The 14,231-nt window shown below is 40.8% G+C and overlaps 1 protein-coding gene across 1 annotated transcript in view; it reads right to left on the bottom strand.

Moving 5' to 3' along the window:
- Positions 1-14,231, bottom strand: part of Wwox (WW domain-containing oxidoreductase) — a 102,753-nt gene that overhangs the window by 23,784 nt on the left and 64,738 nt on the right. The window contains exon 6 of the mRNA XM_067146649.2: positions 11,564-11,825. Within this exon, the coding sequence (XP_067002750.1) occupies positions 11,564-11,825 (262 nt within the window). The remainder of the gene's footprint in view (positions 1-11,563; positions 11,826-14,231) is intronic.

The raw sequence follows: 14,231 nt of genomic DNA, 5'->3' as shown, positions 1-14,231 counted from the left end.
TGCCACTTCATCGACATCTTGCTTAGTGTGTGATTAGGTAGCAGGGGGCGGGAAGCGCCTCTTTCTTCGGGCAGCAGTTCATCCACAAGGTAATGGCCGTTTAAGAACTTTATTTCTTGCTAGCTCAGCAGTTTAACCCTCGGGGCAGGTTCGAAACTTTTCTCATGTAACCTATCTTTAAAATGTAATAGACATTTGGTAAAAATTCCGTCTCTTTAACTACAAATTGGGATAGAGTGTGCCTAACCCTCTCGAGCTCCCATTCATATTGTTTTGAGGTGACTACGTTTTCATAACCGTTTTTCTTCTCTTCGTAATGTAATAAAGTTTTCTTATCGTGTCACCTCCTTAGTATGGGATTAGCCCTTGCGTAAGGGGCCTAGTGCCAAGTAGGTTTTAAAAGTGTATTAGGAGTGCAAGCTTCGCCTCCATTCTATTTTGTATTATGGGCCAGTAACTTAACCTGATGTTTTATTTTCCTCATGTAAAGGCCCTGTAGGTTGGGTATCAAATACCCCTGTTTCTTGGTGTGCCTTAAGGGCAGATAGAAATGAAATTTAGTGTAGCCTTTGATAGGCTTGTAAAATTGAGAGCGGGTCTGCTCTTTTTCTTAACACTGTAATTAGGAGCAAGTGCTCCTTGTACTTAGGGGTTTTATGCCCTTCAGCAATAGTAGTTGTGAGCTGAGAGCTCAGGAATTATAGTTGGGGCTTGAAGCCCAGATTTTGTAATAACCCTCGAAATCTTGTAATTTCTTTGTACCTGATTTTGGCTTGTTGCTGACTTGTTATTTGTTGAGTTTTGAAAGTCTATATGAAAATTGTTAAACTTTGTTGTCTGTTGAAAATATAACCTTTGTCAAAGTTTTAAATTAACTTTAATTCTGTAGTTGAGATCTATTCCAGCCAGCATCTTCTTTCACCTCTGCTGTTCCACCAAAACTCCGTAACAAGCGGTAGCAGAGCGTGGTTGAATGGGTCTCAATTTAGCCCCTTTTGATGAATAAACATCGCTTTTCATTCAAACTCTAACAATTTTCTCAGTCGCTGGGATTTTTTTTTATTTTTCAAAATTTTTCTGCCATCATGTCCGGCTCTCGCGAAGTACTCCATCCTTTCTATTTGCGTAAGGAGGAATTACTTTATGAACTATCTATTAGAAACATTCAATCTGGAGGCACGGTTGCGTTGGATGCCAATAAACTTGAAGATTCCCTTGATTTGCCTATTACCACCCCAACGTTGGGAGAGAAAGAAATTGACGACGCTCCCTCCACGATCAATAACAATACTACTGAGCTAGCATCTGTAGTTAGTTTTTTTGAAGAAGGGAATCCATCCCCTAATCAACTTAAACGTGTGCAAGCTCGACTATTTCATTTTTATAATAGGCTTAATGATCTATTGTCTCTCAAGTTGAGTGACATTCAGGGAAAGGAGGCTAGTGCCCTCATTGAAAACATTTCTAAATTGTCCAGTACTGTCGGTCAATTGCTATCGGGGGTAACGGCTCCCAAAACTGACCTGCCCATGGCGGTAAACACTGTTAGCGATGAAACTTCTTCCAAAGGGGAAAAAAATAGAACAGCTGGGGTTACTCAAAAGACACCTGCCCATCTAGAAACCGGCCCTGATCGTCAGCCCTCAATTCCGCCCTTCTTTTTGAATAATGCTCCCTCTGAGCCTCCGTCACCCCGTAGGCAGTTACTTACTATGTCACCTGGGTTCAGTAGTTTGCCTCATCCATTAGCCATGTTACTTAGGGGTATTTCTAAGTTTTCGGTCAACTCTACCAGTGATGTAATTCCTTTTTTGAGATTTTTGGTCGAATTCCAGGATCATGCTCTAGTGTTTTCCCTCTCTGCTTCGCAAATTCTTCAAATTATATATCCATATGCCATAGGGGTCCTCTCGGACAAGATTGTTAGGGCAATAGCTGAACAGTCATCGACTGAAGACTTTCATGCACACTTCCTCGCAAATTTCATTCCTGCTCGTGCGAGGTCATCTCTGATTCAGAAATACTATTATCGAGTACAGAGACTGGATGAAAATCTTGCGGATTTCATACAAGACATCAAATTCTATATCAGGGTGTTTGCTCTTCATTTCCCAGAAGATCAAATTGTTCATGCTATTGTGGAAGGAATATCACCATCCTATAGGTCATATCTGTGTTTTGCGGCGCGCCCACAAACCTTTTCCGAGCTAGAAACATTGGCTGTGTCAGCCGAAGGGGTTAGGTATGCGGACACACTACGTGTCGCGAGGGAGCCCCCTCCGTCATCAAGTAACTTTCGGCCTACACCTCGCCGAACCATCACTGCCCGTAAATGTTATGCTTGTGGGTCGCCTGACCATCTTCGGAACAAGTGTCCATCAATTAAATCTAGTGGGACAAGGAATGGAGCAGGGTCATCCCAAGGCTGTTTTAAATGCGACGCCTTTTCCCATATTGCCAAGAACTGCCCTAATGCTAACAGCACCCCCTCCTGCTCAACTTCGGGTGCAACTTCCACCAACAAGCATAAGTGACTAGTGGCTCCGGCTGAGTCGGCAGATTCATCTTTCCTAGGCTCAGCCCAGGTTAAATCCGGCGAAAGATCGGGGAAATGTCAGTCTTCTAATTTATCATTTGAAGGCCCTAAGGAATGTCTAAGGATTGTGGTAGATTTCCCCGCACCAGTACCTTTCCATAAAATTGAGGTTAATAATGAGCCAGTCACTGCTCTTTTAGATTCTGGCAGTGTTTGTTCTATTATTTCGGCTGAATGGTATTTGAAATTGAAATCTGTTTCTAAACTTCCTGACTATTGCTCATCTTCGGTTCAATATGTTTCGGCTAATTCTTCTCCATTAGAAATTTTAGGCTCCTTAAATGCCAAAATTCGTATTTCTAAATTTACTTGGAAAGTTAAATTGTTTGTGGCAAAGCACTTGTCTTGCCCCATTATATTGGGAGCCGACTTCATGTCCCATACTGGTCTAGTTCTCGATCTTCAGAGCAAGTCGTGCACATTCAAATTTGCTTCTAATTGTAAAATCCCTTTACTTAAATGTAGTTCTGTGTCATGCTCATCTGTTTCGCCTACCCAGGATGAGATGTTGTTAGATCTTAGACATCTACCTGAGGAGCAGGCTGATAGTATTCGTAAGTTGTGTCAGTCATTTCCAGAGGTGTTTTCTGATAATCTTGGTGTTACTGACCTTATTGAATACAAGATTGAGGTTACGGATGCGATTCCAGTCCGGTTTCCGCCTTATAGGCTGTCTCCTCCTAAAATGAAAGCTTTGAAGGAAATCATCTTTCTGCAAGTTGTTTTACGTCGCACCGACACAGATAGGTCTCACGGCGACGAATGAAGGAAATCATAGATCAGATGCTGAAGGATGGTATTATTCGGCCCTCTAAGTCGGTGTATTCTTCGCCTATTTTTCTAGTCCCGAAACCGCAAGGTGGCTTCAAGCCTGTGATTGACTATAGGGCTCTCAATCGGAAGGTGGTATTACAATCTGTGCCCCTTCCTGACCTTCATTCTTGCTTTTCCTGGTTTCGAAAAGCTAAGTTCTTCACCATCTTGGACCTCAACCAGGCTTATAACCAGATACCATTAGCAGAGAAATCCAAGCACCTGACAGTGTTTGTCAAGGATTGGAATTTGTATGAATACAACCGCGTGCCTTTCGGGCTCCCCACAGGAGCAGCTGTGTTTACGAGACTGCTAGACAGGGTCTTCTCCGACATCAAATTTGAGTACTTGTACCACTATCTCGATGATGTCGTCGTATTTTCGGAAATCTTCGAAGAACATTTAGATCATCTGAAAGAAGTTCTTCGTCGCCTTCGTAAGGCTGGGTTAACTGTGAAGTTGCCCAAAGTCGCCTTCGCTAAGCCTTCCATGTCATTCCTAGGGCATATTGTATCGCCCGATGGTGTCACAGTGGATCATTCCAGAACACAGGCCATCCGTGATTTCAAAACTCCCAAGGACATCAAAGGTATTGCCAGGTTCATTGGTATGGTGAATTTCTTCAGGAAATTTATTCCAAATTTCGCCAACAGAGCAGCGCCCTTGAACTTACTTCGTAGGAATGGCGTCAAATTTGAGTGGGGACCTTCTCAACAAGCCGCTTTTGAAGATCTCATACTAGCTCTGTGTAATGCCCCTGTTCTTGCAATGCCGGATTTCTCGAAGAAATTCATCGTCCAAACCGACGCGTCGTCGTCGGCAGTGGCTGCAGTCCTTCTTCAAGAGACTGAACTAGGGAGGCGACCCATCGCCTATGCATCTAGGACTCTTTCGGCTCAAGAAGCCAAGTATTCCATCTATGAACTTGAGGGTTTGGCTGTCTTGTTTGCGCTAGAAAAGTTCCGCTTTTATCTGGAACATGTCAAGTTCGACTTGGAGACTGATAACCAAGCCTTAAGTTGGGTCTTAGGTAGGCTGCGTCGTTCTGGTCGTATAGCCCGGTGGGCCATCCGAATTTCTGCCTTCCAATTTGATGTTAGGCATATAAGAGGTACTGAAAATGTTGTGGCAGACGGACTAAGCCGTATGTTTTCCAATGATGTAGAGCCCCTTGAACAGGTTCATAGTTCTTCACCTCCCGAGTCCATACTACCTGAGGTTAATGCCATTCTGACTGATGCTCCCATGTTATTTAGGGATATTGAAAAATATCAACGTGAAGATCCAGTGCTGGCTCCCATTATGGAAACCCTTTCTTCTGGGGAACATGTTGTCCCTTATGTATTGAGGAATGGTGTTCTATGTTGCCCGTTGGGGCATGATAAGATGATGAAAATAGTGGTTCCAGCTGTTCTTGTGCCCATGATCTTCAAGTACTATCATGAGACCCCCATTGGGGGGGCATTTAGGCATCTTCAAAACTCGTGAAAGGTTCATCTGGAAAGGTATGGACGGTGAAATTCGTGAACTCGTAAAGGCTTGTAAATCTTGCTTGCTTAGTAAACCCACCATGTCCACCAAGGTAGGCCTATTGTCTTCCCATCAAGCATCGCGCCCAATGGAACGTCTGTATATCGACTACGTCGGATCCTTTCCTCAGTCAAAGGGGAATGCCAATAAATTCATCCTGGTGTGTGTAGATGGCTTCACTAGATTTTCTTGGTTATTTCCGACTAAGCTGGCTACCGCTCAGTCCACTATTTCTTGTTTAAATTCCATTTTTGCTTCTTTTGGTCCGTGTCAATATATTGTGTCCGACAATGCTAACGCTTTCACTTCCAATCTTTTCCATAAATTCTGTTTTGATCTAGCCATCTCGCACGTAACAACCTCTGCATACTATCCTCAAACATCTCTGGCTAAACGGGTCAATCGTAATCTGAGGTTGGCTCTTATTGCCTATCATCATGAAGATCATTCTAGGTGGGACACGTCCCTGCATTGGTTAGCTTTTGCTTTGAATTCGGCGGTTCATGAATCCCATAAATTTACTCCAGCTTCTTTGATGTTCAAGTTTGTTCCAAACACGCCGCTCTCTAACCTTTGGTCTCTGAGTGATATTCTACCTGAGACAATAGATCCTGATAACATTAAAGATCTTTGGAAGAAGGCTAAGGCCAATCTTAAAGTGACTCATGAAAAGGTTAGGGAGAGATATGATCGTGGACGGAGACCCACCTATTTGAAGGTAGGCGACCAGGTTATGGTCAAGAATTTTATTCCTGCAGGCAAGCTTGCCCCCAGATTTCATGGGCCGTGTATTGTTCTTGATTTCCTCACACCCATTACCTTATTACTAAGCAATCCAGCCACCGAGAGGATATTTAGGGTTCACCTGTCGCAGGTGAAACCTGTGTAATTTCAGTCCTAACTTGCTCCATATAATTTTGAAAGAAATCTGAAGGTTATATTTTTGGTTTCATTTTGAGGCCTTCTGCCCTTTGAATTATGTTCTTTGTTTTTAAATATTCATTGTACAACCTTCCCTGTCAGTTAAACTGCTGTCCTGTCCACCTAGGCCATTACCAAGCTCCCGTCTCCTGCTCAAACACACCAGTGGCTTTATGAGGAAAACCAAATGGCACGCCGCTGACCCCTCACCCTTAACTAAATGACTGTACCCTAAATACAATGTCTCCAACAACATCTTTCTGCCGCCGAGATCTTACTGTTTCAGTGCCCCCGCAGCCGTGCGGCGCCGTACCGCCACTGAGGTGGGATACGGGCCCACCCTACTCCAGTGAGGCCAACCAGTGTACGGCGAGCCGGAGCCCTCCTCCCGGCCACGGCTGATGTGCGGCGCACCACCTGCAAACTGCCCGCGGTCTGTAAACAATCGCCGCGTGTGCGGCGTGCGTCACCACCACTACCCCTCTCATAGTAGCGGGAGAGGTGTATCTCAGGGTACTTGAGGGGTCCAAGCGGCCTCCTCTGGACACAAGCAGCGGCGGCTGGTCTGGCTGTCAAAGTAATCGGCAACTAATGTACTTATGCAGCTACGTGGACATGCCATATCCACAATTACTACACTCTTGGATTCAACATCAACATCTGGTGGACTTAGAAATTTTTTTTTTTTCCTTTTCTTCTTCCAAGAATTAAAGTTTTCCTTTGGAATTCAACTACTACAACCACAGAGACCTTTCATCAAAAGCTACTACTAAGAAATTCCAAAATTGGATTTTATTTAATCCCACTTATATCAAATAACTTCTGAGACCTTCGACTACTGCAAAATTAGATTTCTCTCTTCTAAATTCTGCAACTCATCAGCAAAACTTGGACTTTTTTTTAACAAAATTTTTGTTTTCATCGGTGTCACCCCATGGAAGGACTTTCGGGGGGGATGAGGTCTGTACCGGGCGGTACACCTCCATGCCGCTCATTCAAATATTGCGCCAATTTAAACTCCTCTACAGGAGAAGTTTGGAACCTTGAAAACTGAACTAATTCTACTATTTCTTAAAAGATGTCACTACGGTAAATGGTGTAATTTTGAAGTGTTCTGAACTGTGTCTATTTCGATTTGTGTTTGTTTATTCCGTATCAAGAAGTGTGGACATTCTCTTCTAGATGTCTCTACAGAGAAAAAACTAGGATTACGCATTCTGTTGCAAAGTAATGAACCTTCTTGAAGAAGTTTTTTGTTCATAAGTTTTTGACCTTACTAAATTTTGTTCTGTGGTTTGTGGGTTGGCAACATTAATCATTTCTACCCGCTTGTTTTGAATTTAGCCAATCCCGAATTTCTCTAATTAATTTTTGACCAATAACGTATGTCTTCTCCGATATGGATATGTTGCTTAAAGCTATCCAATAAAGTTGAGGGGGGTGTGTGTACTCATTCTTGAAAGGTCTCAAATGTTCCACGAGGGTATTTAAACTGCTGATTTTCTTGTCTCGGTGCCACTTCATCGACATCTTGCTTAGTGTGTGATTAGGTAGCAGGGGGCGGGAAGCGCCTCTTTCTTCGGGCAGCAGTTCATCCACAAGGTAATGGCCGTTTAAGAACTTTATTTCTTGCTAGCTCAGCAGTTTAACCCTCGGGGCAGGTTCGAAACTTTTCTCATGTAACCTATCTTTAAAATGTAATAGACATTTGGTAGAAATTCCGTCTCTTTAACTACAAATTGGGATAGAGTGTGCCTAACCCTCTCGAGCTCCCACTCATATTGTTTTGAGGTGACTACGTTTTCATAACCGTTTTTCTTCTCTTCGTAATGTAATAAAGTTTTCTTATCGTGTCACCTCCTTAGTATGGGATTAGCCCTTGCGTAAGCGGCCTAGTGCCAAGTGGGTTTTAAAAGTGTATTAGGAGTGCAAGCTTCGCCTCCATTCTATTTTGTATTATGGGCCAGTAACTTAACCTGATGTTTTATTTTCCTCATGTAAAGGCCCTGTAGGTTGGGTATCAAATACCCCTGTTTCTTGGTGTGCCTTAAGGGCAGATAGAAATGAAATTTAGTGTAGCCTTTGATAGGCTTGTAAAATTGAGAGCGGGTCTGCTCTTTTTCTTAACACTGTAATTAGGAGCAAGTGCTCCTTGTACCTAGGGGTTTTATGCCCTTCAGCAGTAGTAGTTGTGAGCTGAGAGCTCAGGAATTATACTTTTGGCTTGAAGCCCAGATTTTGTAATAACCCCCGAAATCTTGTAATTCGTTTGTACCTGATTCTGTAGTTGAGACCTATTCCAGCCAGCACCTTATTTCACCTCTGCTGTTCCACCAAAACTCCGTAACAATAATAATAATAATAATAATAATAATAATAATAATAATAATAATAATAATAATAATAATAATAATAATAAATGTTATTATTAACCCCTGATGTGCTCGTTCCTGCTTCCTAGCTTCATCATGAGGTTGGGCATCAACACTCATTGAGGGGCCATCTTGACAAATCTTCAAGTCTTGATGAATGAAGTATAGGAAAAGAAGAAAGCTGGATTAAAACAAGAAAGAAAGATATATACAGGTGATAAAAGATTGCCAACACTGCCACGTTCTTAATTTGCAGCCAGTTATTTAACCATATCTTCCTGTGCTGTCCTTGATTCAACCATTGACAATGTCCAACAGTGGAACTTTTCAGCATTTTCATGATATTTTAACAACAAGCATTAATGGAACATTTTAGAACCTGATTTTAATTTAGTCATATTTTACATGTTGTGCACATAGTTCATCCCAGATGTTTTTAACACTTTTTAATGTCATTTGTGTGTTTTTGTACATTTGTTTTAGTTATTGGATGTGTTTGTACAGTTTTGAATTAAAGCTGATGATGGCCAGCCAAGGGCGAAACTAGTTCCTAGATTATAAATGTAACGTAAAAACTGCACAATAAAGTATTGAAAAGGTGGACCATTACGACATAAGTTTAGTTTTTATTGTGATCACAATTCAATACAGATCAAAACCATGAAGTTTATATCCTATGATTCTTACACAATACTGTTGATCGCAATTGCGAGCTCACTGCATTAGCTTTACTGCACCTTGATTCAATCTCGCTTACTGTATTACCATCCTGGGAGAACACACATCCTAAATACTTGAAATTAATTACTTGATCCAGTTTTGTATCACCAATCTGACATTCAATTCTGTTGAATTTCTTACCTACAGACATCAATTTAGTCTTCAAAAGGCTAATGTTCATACCATACTCATGGCACCTATTTTCAAGTTCCAAGGCTGCAGGCTTTCGGCAGAATCTGCCATTAAGATCAAGTCACCAGCATAGACCAGACTACTTACTACATTTCCACCTAACTGAATCCCTTCCTGCCACGTTATACCTTCCAGCAGATGATCCATAAAAACTACAAACAACAAAGGTGAAAGATTACAGCCTTGTCTAACCCCTGTAAGACCCTGAACCAAGAACTCATCCTACCATCAACTCTCACTGCAACCCAATTTACAACATAAATGCCTTTGATTGATTTTAGTAATCAACCCTTAATCCCATAGTCCCCCAGTATGGTGAATATCTTTTCCCTCGGTACCCTGTCATATGCTTTATCTAGGTCTACGAAATATAAACACAACTGTCTATTCCTCTCGTAGCATTTTTCAATTACCTGGTGCATACTGAAAATCTGATCCTGACAGTCCCTCTGTGGTCTGAAACCACACTGGTTTTCATCCAACTTCCCCTCAACCACCGATCGCACCCTTCCTTCCAAGATGCCAGCGAATACTTTGCCTGGTATACTAATCAATGAGATATCTCAATAGTTGTTGCAATCCTTCCTGATCCCTTGCTTATAGATACGTGCAATTACTGCTTTTGTCCAATCTGAAGGTAACTTACCAATACTTCATGCTAATCTTACTACTCTATGAAGCCATTTCATCCCTGCTTTCCCACTATACTTCACCATTTCAGGTCTAATTTAATCTATTCTTGCTGCTTTATGAAAATGGAGTTTATTTACCATCCTTTCCACTTCCTCAAGCGTAATTTCACCAACATCATTTTCTTCCTTCCCATGAGCTTGGTTGTTTGCGGCACCACCAGGAAGATTTCCTTTCACACTGAGAAGATTTTCAAAGTATTGCCTCGACCTCTCCAGTGATTCCCGGGGATCTATTATGAGTTCATCTGAATTACCCAAAACGCTGTTCATTTCCTTTTTCCCTCCCTTCCTAAGATTCTTTATTACTGTCCAGAAAGGTTTCCCTGCTGCTTGACCTAACCTTTCCAGGTTATTACCAAAATCTTCCCACGACTTCTTTTTGGATTCAACAACTATTTGTTTCGCTCTGTTTCTTTCATCTACGGACAATTCCCTCTCTGCATCAGCCCTTGTTTGGAGCCATTTCTGATAAGCCTTCTTTTTACGTTTACAAACTGCTCTCACTCCATTGTTCCACCAAGATGTTCGCTTTTCCCCATCTTTACACACAGTTGTTCCTAGGCATTCCCTGTATGCCACCCATTCTCTCTCTATATCCCGACCTGCTTACTGTCCACTGTTCGGAACTTCTCACTAATCATATCCACGTACTTCTGTCTAATGTTTCTGTCCTGGCGATTTTCTACCCTTATTCGTTTGCAGACAGATTTCACTTTCTCTATTCTAGGCCTAGAGATACTTAGTTAACTACAGATCAGACAGTGGTCTGTATCATCGAAAAATCTCTGGAAAACCTGTACATTCCTAACAGATTTCCTGAATTCAAAGTCGGTAAAGAAATGGTCTATTATGGATCTGGTACCCTACCATCCCACATGTAGCAGTGAATAGCCTTATGCTTGAAGAATATATTCGTAACTGCTAAACCCATACTAGCACAGAAGTCCAGCAAACGCTTCCCATTCCTATTAGCTGAGGGGAACTCACGCAGAGAGAAGACATAAATTAAATAGAGTAGCATACTTGTGTACCATGAATAGTTTAGTCCTTAGATTAATTTAGATTAACAATGTATATTTTAGGAGAAATTAAAATAATAAGTTGAAACACACACTTACCACCATAGTTCTTAAGTATAGTATTAGGTATCATATTTTAATTTTTTTTATTGTAAATTACTTATAACATTAGATATAAGAAATGGAAATGTTCTGTAAGTGGGCAGAAATACCTGTTGAATAATAATAATAATAATAATAATAATAATAATAATAATAATAATAATAATAATAATAATAATAATAATAATAATAATAATAATAATAATAATAATAATAATAATAATAATAATAATAATAATAATAATAAAGGCCTCAGCTACTGTGTGCAAGCATTTTAATTTGATGCCATCTGGCTGCCTGCTCATCCGTTTCAACATTCCATTTTATTCTGGGCTTACTAGATGGCAGAGTACACCAAAATTCTCTTGGACGTATCGATCTGAATTTTTAATTTTTAATGAATTTTATTGGGGAATCACCAAATGTGTCACCAGAGATTTTTACATGCTGACATCAAACAACATGAAGTGTCAAATGGTTCTTTTCCGCCCTTCAAAAATTCAACCCGTTCTCTTGGGACCCATATGCCAACACACAGAGGGAGCCAAGTAAGAACATCAAACTGATAATGCAACATAATTTTTAAGGGGTATACATTCTACGTACCAGTGACTTGGTGAATGGTCTGACCAATGCAAAAAGAAACCTGTAGAACCACCAGTGGCGGCTGAGGTTTGAGCTCACAAGGTTCCCAGGGTGGAGAGAGTTTACACAAATGCCCTTCTTCTCCCATCTTCGACCCAGCTCAGTAGCAAACAGTACGTTGCACAACTTGGAGTTGTTATAAGCCATCATACTCCAGTACTGACTTGCTGAGCACGGCGACAGAACACTTTCGCTCAAGTTTCCAACAGAGAGATTTGCAAACCTGCAACAAGAAAGCTAAATATAAATAATCTAACAAAACATAATTTTGTCTGTAAATTTCAAATTTTTCCTTCATATTTTTATGTCAAATTATGTATTAAAAAAGTAGAAAATTGGTTATATTCAATGTTTGTCTGTCAGTCAATCTGTTATGACATCACACAAAAATGGAAAATGGTTTAACATAATTTCTTAAAACTCAATATTTAAGTTGGGGATTGCTGTGTTGTGCATTAGGCTACATATTATACCAAGGTAAAGCACTCCTATGTTGAGTGGGGCTCGACTTTAAAATATTAGACTCATGCTTGGATGTCGAGTGTGACTCAACATGACAATAGCTTGTACTTTCAGCACTTGTATGATGGCTATGCCGTGTTCCAGCATTGTAGAGTTATCTAACGATCTCCAAGAGAACACTTTTCCCTATTTACTATAGTTTGCAAGAACTGTACTGACTTTGTAACCTCTGTTATTCTCACATGTTTACTGATGATATACAATTAATGTAAACATGGCTTTGCTCACGGAAGTGGATACTTTAGAACAGTGATAGTGACGTTGATGAACCACCAACTGATTTGGATAATTTAATCGTGAATAATACAACTGAAAGTGAACAGATTGATTAAAAATGAAACTGGAGGTGGTGATGCTCCTCCAAATCCATGGTGCGAGTGGACAGCCGGCGATCCTGATTTACATGCGTTCTTATTCAACAAAACAATTTGTGGATATAAAGTATCAGGTAGGAACAATTCCTCAATACTTTAAGTGTAAATATATTTCATGTAACATACTTATATTTTGTGTTAGATTGTTTTGCAGTGTTCACTTCCTACAGTTGTTCATAGTGCAGAAATCAATTATAAGTGGAGCAGGAAGCTGCTCCTTTAATATTAGCTGCTCTATGTAATAAAAGTTGCAATAAATATAATTTACAGTCTTTTATGTGATATAGATGTTGACTCCCATACGGAATCTGAAATATTTGTCTCGAATTGGTAAATTTATAATACCAATATAATGGTCCGTTATTGGACATTGGGGGTTGTAGTTGCTCACGTCCGTGGGTTTAACCTCACATTGCCCTACATGTGACCCCCGGGTGGTGCTAAGAGAGCAACAGAGACTAGATGCCGCCATACTGTCCTCAACGACCTCTCGGCAATGACAATCAAAGAGTTAGCACTTTTCAGGATGCAGCATCCTACACGTGGACACTAGGCCCTCAATTAACCATCTGTCAACTAAACATTGAGGGTATAAGTAGAGCCAAAAGTGAATACTTATCCAAGATACTTCTGGATCATTCTGTTGATATTCTGGTGCTACAGGAAACTCATTGTGCAGATGAACATCAACTGATTACCAGGGAGAAAATACCTGGGTACAAACTAACTACAGGACTTCACCACCCTAAATACGGCATATCATCTGTATGAAGAACAATATTGACAACTATGAAGTTCTGCCACCAGACTCCATGCATAATATCTTCACCACATCTGTCAAGGTTCAAAATATTACTATCACAAACGTTTACAAACCACCAATGGTTAATTGGCCAGACCCTATCACGCTAAAACCCACCGAAAATAATGTTATCCTAGGTAACTTTAACAGCCATCATACATTATGGGGCTATAAGGATAGCGATGAGAATGGCGATAGACTATTCTAATGGACAGTCATTAATAACCTGACACTGGTGTATGATGCCAAGGACAAAGGTACATTCCATTCAGCATGATGGGATCATGATTATTCTCCAGACTTGTGTTTTATGTCATATGGACTAATGACCCAATCTTCACAAAGGCAAGTACTGAACGATTTCCCACGAGGCCAACACAGGCCCATAATCTATAAAATCGGTCTGCAAATCCCAATAATTAGATCTACACCTAAAGCTCAGTGGAATTTTCAGAAAGCCGACTGGAAACTGTACTCCTCGTACATTGATTCTAACATACGATGGGTAGAACCATCTCCTGAGAACTACGTTCGTTTCGTGGGACTAATCAAACCTGCTGCTAAGCGAAGTATTCTGAGAGGATTCCATAAAGATTACATACCTGGGTGGAGTGAGGAAACTAGCCGAATATACAAAGAATACGAACAAGACAACAGTCATGAGAAAGCTACTCAACTGCTGGCATCCTTGGACAGTGGCAGGAAAGAAAAGTGGAACAAAACTGTTGAAGGGCTCAGCTTTACTCACTCAAGCTGGAAAGCTTGGTCACTTATCCGAAAATTGGACTCATCAAACAAGCCAGCAAGGAAACTATCATCTATAAACTTGGAGAACATTGCCAACTACATTGTCTCCTCATCCAGGCCCAAGAAAGATAAGAAATACAGCAGAAAAATTCGATCTGAGCTCAAGCGGTTAAGACAAGAAGCT

The sequence above is a fragment of the Anabrus simplex genome, chromosome 4, assembly GCF_040414725.1.
Source record: "Anabrus simplex isolate iqAnaSimp1 chromosome 4, ASM4041472v1, whole genome shotgun sequence".
In the NCBI taxonomy this organism is placed as follows: domain Eukaryota; kingdom Metazoa; phylum Arthropoda; class Insecta; order Orthoptera; family Tettigoniidae; genus Anabrus; species Anabrus simplex.
Note: the sequence above shows the minus strand (reverse complement) of the source record. Positions and strands in the feature narration are given on the sequence as shown.